We start from the raw sequence: 14,668 nt of genomic DNA, 5'->3' as shown, positions 1-14,668 counted from the left end.
TACTGCCTGCATAGTTCCCAGCTCAGTATGATTTCTCACTCACAGCCATCATAGTCTGAATTCAGGGGAAGATGGCAATGTGAACAAAGGCATCTGGCTCTCACTTCCCACCCCCAGTCCTGACAGAAGTGACTGAGAATAGTAAAAATGGGTCAAAATTTGCATCTGGGTTAGCAAGAAGGGTGGGTTGACATACACAAGGCATAAACATGAAGATGTTTCTGCTTAGCACCGTGCGGAAGAGACCAGATGAAAGGAAGATACCGAGAGCTACTATGTGCCTTTGCCATCAAGCAAAGGGGCATGATGGCCTCAAAGTGTTCAAGGAAGGAACTGGAGAAGAAACTGGTGCCCACAGAGGTAGGGGCTAGAAGTAAGGACAGCAACAGGACACATAAGTGACGGATGCTCCACTTGGAACAATTTAGCCTCGTAGTTCCTGATCCTATCTGAACATCAGAATGGCCCAGACACAGATCTGAGGTGTGAATACACATCTGTATTTTGTTTTAATTCACCAGGCAATGCTGATAGGCAGCCAGGGTAAAAAGTAATATATACTACTATTACAACTACTAGTAGTAGTAATAATAATAATAGTCCTTCCTTAGCATACTGGAGACCAGTGACATGGAACAACTTCTACATGGAGGCCCAGGGACCTGGAGATCCCACCTGACAGAGAGCCTGTGTTGGCAGAAGGAGGGACTCAGTGCTCTCCTGCCTCTGTAGACCACAGCATCACAATGAAGTCGGACAACGGACACTGTCCGAGAGCACCAGTTTCACTAATCAAGACAGCAAAGTGCTCAGAAATAAAGCTCAAGCCAGTGGGCTTTCTCACAGCTAGTTGTTTCCTGAAGGATGCTGGATTATCCAATCAGCAGCAAATCCTTCAAGATGAGATGTGACAAAAGCACACACTAATATCATCCAATAAAAAGCAAAGTGAGAGAGAATGCCATCCATTTTATTATGAGGGAAATATCAGACCTAGATAAAACTTTTATTACTTATTGTAATAAAGTAACAAGATTACTTATTGTAATCTAGAAAAAAATAAGTAATCTAGAAATAATCTAGAAAATAATCTAGAAGTAATCTAGAAAAATAAGTAATCTAGAAAAGAAAAGCCTGTGAAACAATTCTACAAAGAGGCAAAGAATAAATATTCTTTGAAAAACAATTGGATTGCTTGGGTGGCTCAGTCAGTTAGGCATCTGACTCTTGATTTTAGCTCACTGATGATCTTGTGGCTCATGAGATCAAGCCCTGCATCAGGCTCTGCTTAGGATTCTCTCTCGCTCTCTCTCTGCCCTTCTCCTCTTGCAGTTGCGCGCGCGCTCGCTCTCTCTCTCTCAAAAATAAATAAATAAATATTTTAAAAATAAATAAAAGTTTAAAAATATTGAGCAAAGTAATAGTATAATTAGGCAACATCTGTTTTGTAACTTCAGTAAAAAAATTTTAAAGATAGATTAAAACGGGATAAAGGATGAGTTAATAAGAGAATGCAATAGCAGAAAGGAAATTGGTTGAGAGGCAAAAAGAAAAAGAAAACATGGCTGGCTCGGTCTGTAGGGCATGTGACTCTCCATCTAGGGACTCTGGATCTAGGGGGTTGTTGAGTTCAAGCCCCATGTTGGGCCTAGAGCTTACTTAAAAAAAAAAAAAAAAAAGGAACTAGATGAGACAAGAAACAAAAGGAAATGCAAGTCCAACAACAGAATTTAAAGTGCATTAGAAATAGTAAAGGCCTGGAGCGCCTGGGTGGCGCAGTCGGTTAAGCGTCCGACTTCAGCCAGGTCACGATCTAGCGGTACGTGAGTTCGAGCCCCGCGTTAGGCTCTGGGCTGATGGCTCGGAGCCTGGAGCCTGTTTCCGATTCTGTGTCTCCCTCTCTCTCTGCCCCTCCCCCGTTCATGCTCTGTCTCTCTCTGTCCCAAAAATAAATAAAAAACATTGAAAAAAAATTAAAAAAAAAAGAAATAGTGAAGGCCAGGGCGCCTGGGTGGGTGAGTCAACTGAGTGTCCGACTTCGGCTCAGGTCATGATCTCACGGTTGGTGAGTTCAAGCCCACATTAGGCTCTGAGCTGATGGTGCAGGGCCTGCTTGAGATTCTCCCTCTCTCCCTGCCCACCGCTTGCACTCTCTCTGTCCTTCTCAAAAATAAGTAATAAATTTAAAAAAAAAAACTTTTAAAAAATAAACAAAGATACATGTTTAAAATGATTAAAAATAAGAAGCTGGCAGTAAAATAATGTATTAAGCCAATAACATAAGGGAAGCAAGAGGGGAAGGAAAAAAAGGAAGTACAGAATGCTAAATTCTTTATTCAGGAAGAAATTAACATTATTTCAGAACACTGGTAATCAGAAAAATATATATTCAAATAGGATTTTGTTTGTTTTTTAATGTGTAACATAGAATAAAAACAAAATCTATACTCTCTGAATCACTGAAAAAGAAATTTATGTAGCAAAAAGATAGAAAACAATGGACATAGCAAAGCAACATAAAAAAAAAAATTAAGATGACAGAAGAAAGGAAAATCATATTACAAAGAACACTAAATGTAAATAAATTGCTTAACTTATCTACTTAAAAACAAAACTCTTCTCAGGGTGCCTGGGTGGCTCAGCTAGTTAAGTGTCTGACTTCCGCTCAGGTCATGATCTCATGATTTGTGGGTTTGAGCCCTGCATCGGGCCCTCTGCTGTCAGTGCAGAGCCTGCTTCGGACTTCTGTCTCCCTCTCTGCCCTTCCCCTGCTCATGCTCTATCTCTTTCTCTCAAAATAAATATATAAACATTAAAAAAAATGTTTGTAAAGATTCAATTAAAAAAAAACAAAAAGCTTTTCTCAAGAAGGCTCACAGTATATGCTGCTTCCTAGAGTACATCTACAGCAATGTTATTCAGACAGCTTTTAAGAACAAAAGTGTTTAGAATATGGGAATGGGGAAACAAGTGAAGGGGATTAAGAGTACACTAATCATGTGAGCGCCTGGGTGGCTCAGTCAGTTAAGTGTCCGACTTTGGCTCAGGTCATGATCTTGTGGTTCACAAGTTTGAGCCCCGCACAGGGCTCGGTACTGACAGCTCAGAGCCTGGAGCCTGCTTCAGGTTCTGTGTCTCCCTCTCTCTTTGCCCCTCCTCTGTTTGCACTCGGTCTCTCTCTCTCTCTCTCTCTCTCAAAAAAAAAATAAAAACATTAAAATTTTTTTTTAAAAACAGTTATCATGATGAACACTGAGTCATGCATGGAACTTCTGAATCACTATATTGTACACCTGAAACTGATATAACACTGTACATTAACTACACGAAAATTAAAATTTTTCTTATTAAAAAGGAACAACAGTGAACAAAAACATATTATGCAAATAGATACACAAAGAAATCAAGAAAACCAACATTGTTATCAAACTATATTCCAAGGCAAAAAATATTATACAGGTTAAAGTAAGCCATTTATTATTAATGAAAGTTAGAATCTGCAATTAAGACATAAATATCATAACATCAAAATGTGTGAAAGAAAACAATTAGGATTTCTGAGAGAAACTGAGAAAAATGGCGATCCAAGTAACCAAAAACCAATAATACAACAAAAAATAGAAGATCTGAATAACTTTATTAATAAAGTTGACTGAAGACCAGATCTTACTCTACTCACAAGCAAACATTATCACAAAACTTTCCCAAATAATAAGCCCCAAGAAAATGTCAATAAGTCCCCCCCCAAAAATACCAAAATGTAATAAAACTAGAAATTAACAACAAAGTTAAATGTTAAAAAAAAAACAAAAAGAAAACCTGCCACTTGTATAATTCACTTACAATTAATCCTTCAGTCAATGGGGAAATCAAAATAGCAATTATGTAATGCTTTGAAAGTAAACATAAAGAGAACATATATTAACACACTCATAAACATTTCTTCAACCAAAGAGAAAATCAATCAAAGAGAAAATCAGAATCACAATTATATCATGCCTAGAAAGTAAGGATAAAGAGAATATGTATCAGCGTCTAACGAATTCTACCAATGCTCAAGTTCAGAAGCATTAAAGACTTTTATGCTCAAACAGGAAAAAATGGAAATATGTTGAATTATACATTCAGTGGAAGAATTTCTTAATAGAACAATATATAACCAACTTAAGAGAATCAAGGAGAAAGAAATAATAAAACTAAGGGGAGAAATTAATGACATAGAAAAAGAAAAACACTTAAAAAACCAAGAGTTTATTCTTCAGGGAAAGGAACAGTAATAAAACAGACAACTCAAGCTAAGCTAATCAATTTTTGAGAGAAAACCCAAATTAGGAATCAAAATAACCTGGGGTTATATAACCTGTAACCCCAGAGGAATTGTCAGTAAATATTCCATATGACATTCCACTGATATGCTTAAAATCTCAACCATACTCTTTTAGGAAAATACAAATAATGGAAATTGACTGAAGGGGGCGCTGGAGAGGCTCAGTCAGTTACATGTCCGACTCTTGATTTCAACTCAGGTCATGATTTCATGGTTCAGTTCATGAGTTCGAGCCCTGAGTCAGGCTCTGTGCTGACAATATGAAGAATACTTGGGATTCTCTATCTCCCTCTCTCTCTGCCCCTCCCTACTCGTTGGCACTCTCTGTCTCTCTCTCAAAAATAAATAGGGGCACCTGGGTGGCTCAGTCAGTTAAGCATCTCTTGATTTCAGCTAAGGTCATGATCTCATGGTTCAGGGTTCAAGCCCACCTCAGGCTTTGCACTGACAGCATGCAGAGCCTGTTTGGAATTCTCTCTCTTCTCTCTCTCTGCCCCTCTCCCTGCTTTCACATGAGCTTCTTCTCTCTCTCTCTCTCTCTCTCTCAAAATAAATAAACTAAAAAAAAATTTTTTTAATAAAAAACTAAACTTTTTTTAAAAATTAAAAAAAATTTGAAGAAATTATAGGAAACATAAACAGATTTTTTAAAAAAGTCATAGCAGAAATTAACAAAGTTATCAAAGAATTATCTCCCAAAAGGGATAAAACCTAACGATCTCGAGAGAAAATGTGTCCTACTTTAGAGGAAGGCAAAATTCCAAAGTGATACAAACTTTTCTAGAGCATAAAAAATATGGAAGACTTCCCAATTCATTTTAAGAGAACTAGCATGAAGCTTATAATGAGATCAGATCACCAAATGTGCAGGATCTAAAGGAAGAGAATGGCAAATCTTTACAACAGTGCATATATGAACAGAAAAGATAAAACTTAAGTAATATTGAGTAAATGTAGAAATGTACTTTTTCCCAGTTGGGATGCCTCCATATAACCCAATTCTCACTAGATTAACTTGCAAATTTAATCCAATTCCACTTAAAATTTCAGGCAGAGGAAAGAGATCTGGAGACATTTAAATACTCAGCCATGGTCACCTAACTCTTCAATGCAGAGTTAAAATGCAAACCACGTCTGTCTGACCCTACAGACCATCTTTTTCTTGGAGAGAAATTACCTTATAGAGGTGACTGGGTATTTGTAAAAACAGCTGACACTGAACAGCAAGCTGTCATTTTGACTAAATAATGACACACGAGTTTGAAGTCTTTTCAATAAGACCTATTCCCTAGAAAAACTAAAACTATAAAACAAGTAACAAAACGTCAGTAAATACATATCTATCAATAATTACTTTGAATGTAAATGGACTAAATGCTCCAATCGATAGATACAGGGTGAGAGAAGAGATTAAACAACAATACCCACCTATATGCTGCCTACAAGAGACTCATTTCAGACATATAGACACCTGCAGATTGAAAGCAAGGGGGTGGAGAAACATCTATCACGCAAATAGACGTCAAAAGAAAGCTGAAGTAGCAATACTTAAAATGGAAAAAGACTTTAAAACAAAGACTGTAAAAAGAGACAAAGAAGGACACTTTGTAATAATAAAGGGGACAATCCTACAAGACAATAGATCAATTGTAAGTATTTATGCACCCAACATGAAAGTACTCAATACATAAACCAGTTAATAACAAACATAAAGGAACAAATCAATAGTAGTACAATAATAGGAGGGAACTTTAACACCCCACTTACATCAATGAACAGATCGTTCATACAGAAAATCAACAAGGAAAAAGCGGCTTTGAATGATATACTGGAACAGATGGATTTAACAGATATATTCAGAATATTCCATCCTAAAACAGCAGAATACACATTCTTTGCAAGTGCACATGGAACATTCTCCAGAATAGACCATATAACAGTCCACAAAACAAGTCTCAACAAATTCAAAATGCCAGAAGCTGTACCATGCATCTTTTCTGACCACAGCGCTATGAAATGAGAAATCAACCACAAAAAACAAATTTGGAAAGGGTACAAATACATGGAGGTTAAATAACATGCTACTAAACAATGAATGGGTCCACCAAGAAATCAAAGAAAACAAAAATTACATGGAAATAAATAAAAACGAAAACATAATGACCCCAAATCTTTGGGATGCAGGAAAGCAATTCTAAGAGGCAAGATTATAATAATACAGTCCTACCTCAAGAAGCAAGAAAAATCTCACATAAACAACCTAAGTTCTAAAGGTGCTAGAAAAAGAGCAACAAACAAAACCTAAACCCAGAAGGAAGTAATAAAGATTAGAGTAGAAGTAAATGATATAGAAACCAAAAAACAATAGAACAGAACAATGAAAGCTGGTTCTTTGTAAAGATCAACAAAACTGATAAACCTATAGCCAGACCATTCCCCCCCCCAAAAAAAAGAGAGAGAAAGAGAGAGAGGACTCAAATAAACAAAACCACAAATGAGAGAGAAGAAATAACAACCAACACCAGAGAAATACAAACTCTTGTAAGAGAATATTAGGAAAACTATATGTCAATAAACTGGACAACCTAGAAGAAAAGGATACATTCCTAGGAACATATAATCTACCAAAACTGAAACAGGAATAAATAGAAAATTTGAACAGACCAATAACCAGCCAAGAAATTAAATCAGTAATCAATAAACTCCCAACAAACAAAAGTCCAGGACCAGATGGCTTCACAGGTGAATTCTACTGAACATTTAAAGAAGAGTCAATACCCATTCCTCTCAAACTATTCCAAAAAATAGAAGAGGGAGGAAAAGTTCCAAATTAATTCTATTAGGCCAGTATCATCTTGATACCAAAGCCAGATAAAGACACCACAAAAGAAAGAGAACTACAGGTCAATATCTCTGATGAACATGGATGCAAAAACCCTCAAGAAAATACTAGCAAATGAATTGAACAATGCATTAAAAAAAATCATTCACCACAAACAAGTGGGATTTATTCCTGGGATGCAAAAGTGGCTCAATATTCACAAATCAATCAACATGATACATCACATCAATAAGAGAACGTATAAGAACCATATGATCATTTCAATAGATGCAGAAAAAGTATTTGACAAAGTACAACATCTACTCATGATAAAAAAAACCCACAGCAAAGTAGGTTTAGAGGGAACATACCTCAACATAATACAGGCCACATATGAAAAACCCACAGCTAACATCATCCTTAATGGGGAAACACTGAGAGCTTTTCCCCTAATGTCAAGAACAAGATAAGGATGTTCACTCTCAACACTTTTATTCAACATAATACTTAAAGTCCTAGCCACAACAATCAGACAAAAAGAAATAAAAGGCATCCAAATTGGTAACAAAGAAGTAAAACTATTTACAGATGACATGATACTACATATAGAAAACCCTAAAAACTCCACCAAAAAACTGCTAGAACTGATAAATTCAGCAAAGTCACAGGATACAAAATCAACGTACAGAAATCTTTTGCACCAATAATGAAGCAGCAGGAAGACAAATTAAGAAAACAATCCTATTTACAATTCCATGAAAAACAATAAAATACCTAGGACTAAACATAACCAAAGAGGTGAAAGAAAACTATAAAACCCTGATGAAAAAAAATTGATGATAACACAAATAAATGGAAAGACATTCCACGGTCATGGGTTGAAGCAACAAATATTGTGGGGTGCCTGGGTGATGCAGTCAGTTAAACATCAACTTTTGATTTCAACTCAGGTCATGATTTCATGGTTCATGGGATTGAGCCCCATGTCGGGCTCTGTGCTGACAGCTCAGAGCCTGGAGCCTGTTTCGGATTCTGTGTCTCCCTCTCTCTCTGACCCTCCCCTGTTCATACTCTGTCTCTCACTGTCTCAAAAATAAATAAAAACATTAAAAAAAATTTTTTTAAATAAATAAATGTGAGACCTGAAACCACAAAAATCCTATAAGAAAGCACAGTCAGTAATTTCTCTGACATCGACCATAGCAACATTTTTCTAGATATGTCTCCTAAGGCAAGGAAAACAAAAACAAAATAAACTACTGGGACTACATCAAAATGAAAATCTCTGCAGAGTAAAGCAAACAATCAACCAAACTAAAAGGCAACCAACAGAATGGGAGACATATCTACAAATGACATACCAATAAAAAGTATTCAAAATATATAAAGAACTGATACAACTCAATACCCAAAGAACAAATAACCCAATTAATTTAAAAAGGGGCAGAAGACATTAACAGACATTTCTCCAAAGAAGACATACAGATGGCCAACAGATAGATGAAAAGATGCTCAACATCACTCATCGCCAGGGAAATACAAATCAAAACCACAATGACATATGACCTCACACCTGTCAGAATGGCTAATATCAACAAAACAAGAAACAACAAGTGTTACTGAGGATGTGGAGAAAAAGGAACCCTCATGCACTGTTGGTAGGAATGCAAACTGGTGAAGCCACCGTGGAAAACAGTATGGAGGTTCCTCAAAAAGTTAAACACTGAACTACCCCTATGGCCCAGTAATCACATCATTAGGTATTTTATCCCAAAAATACAAAAACACCAATTCAAAGGGATACATACAACCCTATGTTTATCACAACATTATTTACAATACCAAGACATGGAAGCAGCCCAAGTATCTGTTGACTGATGAATGGATAAAGATGTGGCATGCGTGCATGCACATGCGCGCGCGCGCGCACACACACACACACACACACACACACACACACACACACACAGAGGAATATTATTCAACCATAAAAAAGAATGAAATCTTGCCATTTGCAATGACATGGATGGAGCTAGAGAGTGTAATGCTAAGTAAAATAAATCAGAAAAACACAAATACTATATGATCTCACTCATAGGTAGAATTTAAGAAACAAAACAAATGGCAAAAGGAAAGAGAGAGAGAAACCAAGAAACAGACTCCTAAGTATAGGGAACAAACTGATGATTACCAGAGAGGAGGGAGGTGATGAAACAGGTGAAGGGTATTAAGAGTACACTTATCGTGGAATGCACTTATTGTTGGTTAAGTGGCTGACTTCGGCTCAGGTCATGATTTCATGGTTCGTGAGTTCAAGACCCACATCAGCTCACTGCTGTCATTGCAGAGGCTCACTGCTGTCAGTGCAGAGCCTGCTTTGGATCCTCTGTCCCTCTCTCTGCCCCTTCCCCCCTCAAAAAAAATAAATAAAACATTAAAAAAAAGAATACACTTATCGTGATGAGCACTAAGTAATGTAGAAAATTGCTGAATCACTATATCCTACACCTGAAACTCATGTAACACTGTATGTTAACTGTACTGTATTAAAATTTAAAACTTATGAAAAAGAGAAGAAGACATACTCCTTTTTAAATGTTTATTTATTTTTCAGAAAGAAGTGGGGGAGGGGCAGAGTGAGAAAGGGGCAGAGGATCTGAGGCAGGCTCTGTGCCGACAGTAGACAGCCCGATGCGGGGCTCAAACTCACAACCTGAGCCAAAATTGGATGTGAGAAATATGCCCCAATAAGACCTATTCCTACTAAACCCACAGCAGTTTATCATTAATTTTGACTAAGATTCTCTAGTTATATTAATTCTACAACATCTTTCCCTACGTATTATTTGTATAGAAAGAAATATTTTGGGTTTTTTATATATAAGTACCTTAGGAATCTAATCTGTGTAATTTCATATTTGGCTTTCTATTGTTAAGATCGGCAGACTATTCGATTATTTCTGCCAAATCCATGTCACTTTCCAGTTCCTGGTGGTAGTAACACCCGAAGGCTGAGGTACATTTTAAGTGGGACATCAAACAGCTAGTTGAGAACCACCTCCACTCACCCAAAATAATAAATGACACTAAAGGCTTCGTGAGATTTGCTTATAAGGTATTTAATCAGTCCTGACACCCCATAACCAAAATTACAAAAAAAAAAGTTATTATAATTGTCACAATATTGTTGTAAAAATCATGTGATAACTATGTGCAGTGAGGTTTATTACTACTTTTTGAAACTCCTTCCTGTCCACTTCTCTTCTCACTTAATATCTCCCTTCCTGCATCTTAGGGCTGCCTCTTCCCTATCCACTCACTCACTGTCAACTTGATTCCCACCCCTCACCAGTCCTGGGGTCAGTTTCCTACCTAGATGGAAAGCTGCTGGGTCACCCTCTCTGGCTCCTCCTCTCTTATAGCCAAGAATAAGAAATGACCTTGCCCTTTCTGACCAAAGATAAGCCACATGGCTACTCTCTAGTTCCTTGGATAATTGGGAATTGGCTGTACTGTCACCAAATGTTCTCCTCTTTTAAATGTCTCATTACTTTCCATTTCAACCAGGGACCCAGCTGTGAAACAATACATCGGTGCATCAGTAAGAGAGGAATCTCTCTTACTAGATCTGCGCTGGTTCTGACCCCTGGAGTAACTGCATCCTCCTGGCTACAGATCTCAGAAAATAAGTGGGAACTCTCATGCCCAGTTGATTCTGAAGTACACTTCCCCACATCCTGTGCTTAACGTTTCCTAGGAGGCAATGAGACTTCACCTCTACCTACCAGCTGTCTGGAACCCAATGATGGTGGGCACGGAGCGTGTGGGCAGGGCGGTGAAGATGCTCACGGTGTAGTTGGTGCCTGGGTACAGATCTAGGCACACTTCGGGGGTCCTGCTGTCTGTGGTCAAGTTGACGGTCTCCTCATGAACTGATTCCACAGGGTGCAACCGTTGTCCTTTTATGTGTATCTTTGGGAGAGAGAAAGAAAAATGAACCCACCATGACTCCAGTTAAAACAATAGAGAGGGGCGCCTGGGTGGCTCTGTTGGTTAAGCATCGACTTCGGCTCAGGTCATGATCTCACGGTTCGTGAGTCCGAGCCCCACATCAGGCTCTGTGCTGACAGCTCAGAGCCTGGAGCCTACTTGGGATTTTGTGTCTCCCTCTCTCTTTGCCCCTCCCCCACTCACAGTCTTGGTCCCTCTCTCTCTCAAAAACAAATAAACATTTAAAAAATTAAAGAAATAAAAAAACAAGAGAGAGAGACACTTTGTGGGGCTGGATCCCATCCCCCTACTACACTGCGCACCCAGGGGAGATGAACAGGTTAAGTTTCTGCTATCGGGTATCTGATGATGAAGTCTCACCCTAAGAAGTGACATAAAATGACATGAATGACCAGCCATCAAGGAGGCAGTCACAACCTGAGAGCCACTCTCTGCATCCTGTCACCCAGTCAGCAGATGCTTCCAGGCCCCCTCTGGAGGAGTGAAATACAAGTGCTTGGAAACAAGCGATAGTGATGATGCCAAATATAAATATATCCCCCACACATATACTCTGTCGAATGACAAATATATTAAACACAGAATGTAAAATAAAATACACCAGACTATGTTAAAAATTCTGATCACTTTTTAAAAGGACAATCAGACAATTAGACTGAGAAGACCTTAGAGCAGGAAGTCCCTCCAAGTCACGTTCCTGTCGCATACTATTTCTGCCCTGTCAAGAAAATGTTGATCATTTTACTTACCACATAGATAATCTTGGAGACTGTTCTTCCTGGGTTTATTTGCCACCTCACACAGCTGTTATTAAACACTGATACATCATTAACTTCTGCAATTATTTCTAAAACAGAAAAAGAGAGTCCACTCACAAAATGCATCAATGGGCTTTGGAAAAATCCCAATGGCAATCATGATGGACGTAGTTTATCTGTGCAGCTGACAACTCGGCTAATCGCCATTCATGCTCTGATTCAGAAGCCAAATCAGGCAATTCGAGCTGCCCCAGGCCAATCACCCAATTCATCTTCATCAAAGATGGGCCTGGCCCATTACCTGACTTGGAGGAAAAGAAAAGACGGATAGCCACTTGAGTGTGGGTAAGAATTCCAACCTGTGATTGGCCTGGCAGGCCACTGGATGCCACTGGCGTTCCACTCATGTGGGATGGAGAGGCCCAGAGCTGAGCCCTGAATCTTCCCTGCAGCCACATAGGTAAGATCTGTTTCTGGCTTCCCCATCTGACCTGGCTGACACAATGCTCTTATTTCCAGGTCACTGCTGTTCCCAACAAGGAAATGACATGCATCACCACACACAGGGCCATTCTTCAGCAGCAGTGTGGGGTAAACTACATAAATTCCCCACAAGGTCCCTGGATAATTCTGGGGCTCCTCTAACTGAAGCTATTTAATTCTGATCTATCAGAAAGCCACAGATTTCTTCAAGTTGTTCTGCTTGAATATTGTGTGTATTTCATGTAATAAATCTGGCAGTGTGGGAAACCATATGAGGGCATTGGTTCTGAGGTAACACAGTTTCCAAGGGATTGTACTGGCTCTCTTTCCTCCCCTGCTTTACTCACCTTACCCCACTCCTGCTTCCCAGGGTGTCATTCCCCCTTGTGTAATAAATATAAGCCCTGTGCCACAGGCTCTGCTTTCTGGGAAACCCAAGATAAGACTTCCATCAAGAAGAGTGAGAAAGGGGCACCTGGGTAGCTCAGGGGGTTAAGTGTCCGACTTCAGCTTTGGTCATGATATGGCCATTTGTGGGTTCAAGCCCTGCATCGGGCTCTGTGCTGACAGCTTGGAGCCTGGAGCCTGCTTCAGATTCTGTGTCTCCCTCTCTCTCTGCCCCTCCCCTGCTTGACTCTGTCTCTCTCTCTCTCAAAAGTGAATGAACATGGAGGAGGAGGAGGAGGAGGGGGAGGAGGAGGAGGGGGAGGAGGAGGAGGGGGAGGAGAATGATTACAAGAAGGGTGAGAAAGAGAATTCCCCATCTCAGAAGATGCCTCCCCTCATCTCATCCCGTCTCTCCCTTCTCAGCCTCCAACATGGGAAAGAGAGCCTGACCTGTACCTTGGGTACCTGTAGGATTGACTCATTTCCCCTGTACTCACAACCAATGCCACCATCAGACTGTGATCTACAGATGATCTCTTTGCCAAAGAAGATTTTACATCTTTACTAAATCACCCCATCAGCAGCATTACTGGGTCTCGGGTAAACCCAGGTCAGCCATCAGTAAGTGAGAATAAATACAGGCAGAGAGAGGAAAAGAGGCAAATTTCTGGTGAGACACCAGAGGATCACCCATGGCTGTCTAAAACATTCCTGGGTCTCTACATCAATGCTTTTCCCAGAGCACAGATAAAATGAAATCAAAGAAATATTCCAGTTGTGGACATGAGTATCCTAAGAGATGTAAAGATCCTATCTGTTTGCCGCCCTGAGGAGCATGAAGATGACGTTGGTGCCACTCTTTCATTAGCGTGAACAAGCCCCAAATACTCCGGGACCCTTCCCTCCCCATCACCCTTCAAAGTCCCTGGAGCCCTGGACCCCCCTGCTCACTCACACATCACTCTGATACCAACTCACCACCGGGTCCAGAAAGAAAAGGAAACATCCCACCCCTCACCTTGTCTCTGACCGCCAGTGAGGCAAACGTTCTTCTCACTCAGGACCCCCCTGCTATCCAAGCAGAGATTAGAAAGGAGACATGAAAGTTTCCTTCCTTGTCCTTCCCTTCTGCTCATTCACTATGACAACAGCAAATGACATCTCAAAATTGCCATCTGCCTCCTGCCTGTGCCATGCTCTCTTGCACGGATGGACCGAGATCTGATTACGGGGATGTCAGATATTTCATCCCAAGGGGCCGTTTAACAAAACATGCTTGCTTTTCCCTCCAGGTGTCACCAGGTGGAAAGACCTCTTTATAAACACATCAGGTATTAAACATCCACATTAATGCTGCCTTTTTAAAAGAGATGCCCTCATTCTAACAGTACTGATAACTGAAAACATTTCTGGAAGTTCTCTTTGGAACTGGCTCCAGGGTTCTTTATTCACCATTCACTGAATGATGAATCCTCCCATGCCAGACACTGGGCTGTGACAATGATCAGAACATATCAGAACATTCCCTTGGGAATGTGTGGTCTAACGGAGGGAGCATAGAAGTAGGTAAGTACAACTCAATAAATCTTAGAACAAAGTTACACACAAGTACCACAGGGTAGAGAGAAAGGAGCCACCCACTGTCATTGGAAGACCTGGGGAAGCTGGCTTTGTGGAGGGCATGACCTTAAGGGACGAATGGCTAAAGAGGGGGGAAGACACCCAAGCAGAGCGAACCTAACGCAGGTCTGGAGCTACAGGAGGGTGTGGCATATTCATGGTGTTGAGTGACAGAGAAGCATAAGGCACTGAGAAGGGCGAATGACAGGAAATGAGGCTGTAGACGTAGACAGAACAGACTGGGCTCCATCCTGCCCGCCA

The 14,668-nt window shown here is 39.9% G+C and overlaps 1 protein-coding gene across 17 annotated transcripts in view; it reads right to left on the bottom strand.

The window, feature by feature from the left end:
* The window catches only part of SUSD1 (sushi domain containing 1), a 286,887-nt gene that overhangs the window by 218,915 nt on the left and 53,304 nt on the right, over positions 1-14,668 (bottom strand). For all 17 annotated transcript variants that reach the window (XR_008291039.1, XR_003412801.2, XR_008291037.1 and 14 more), the window contains 2 exons: positions 11,909-12,006; positions 10,934-11,120 (listed from right to left, as the gene is read on the bottom strand). Coding sequence is in view for 12 of the 17 variants with exons in the window: in XM_053204793.1 (XP_053060768.1) it covers positions 10,934-11,120; positions 11,909-12,006 (285 nt within the window). In the remaining 5 variants the exon portion in view is untranslated. The remainder of the gene's footprint in view (positions 1-10,933; positions 11,121-11,908; positions 12,007-14,668) is intronic.

This window comes from Acinonyx jubatus, chromosome D4 (assembly GCF_027475565.1).
Source record: "Acinonyx jubatus isolate Ajub_Pintada_27869175 chromosome D4, VMU_Ajub_asm_v1.0, whole genome shotgun sequence".
Lineage (NCBI taxonomy): Eukaryota > Metazoa > Chordata > Mammalia > Carnivora > Felidae > Acinonyx > Acinonyx jubatus.
This window is presented reverse-complemented; position numbering and strand designations above follow the sequence as displayed.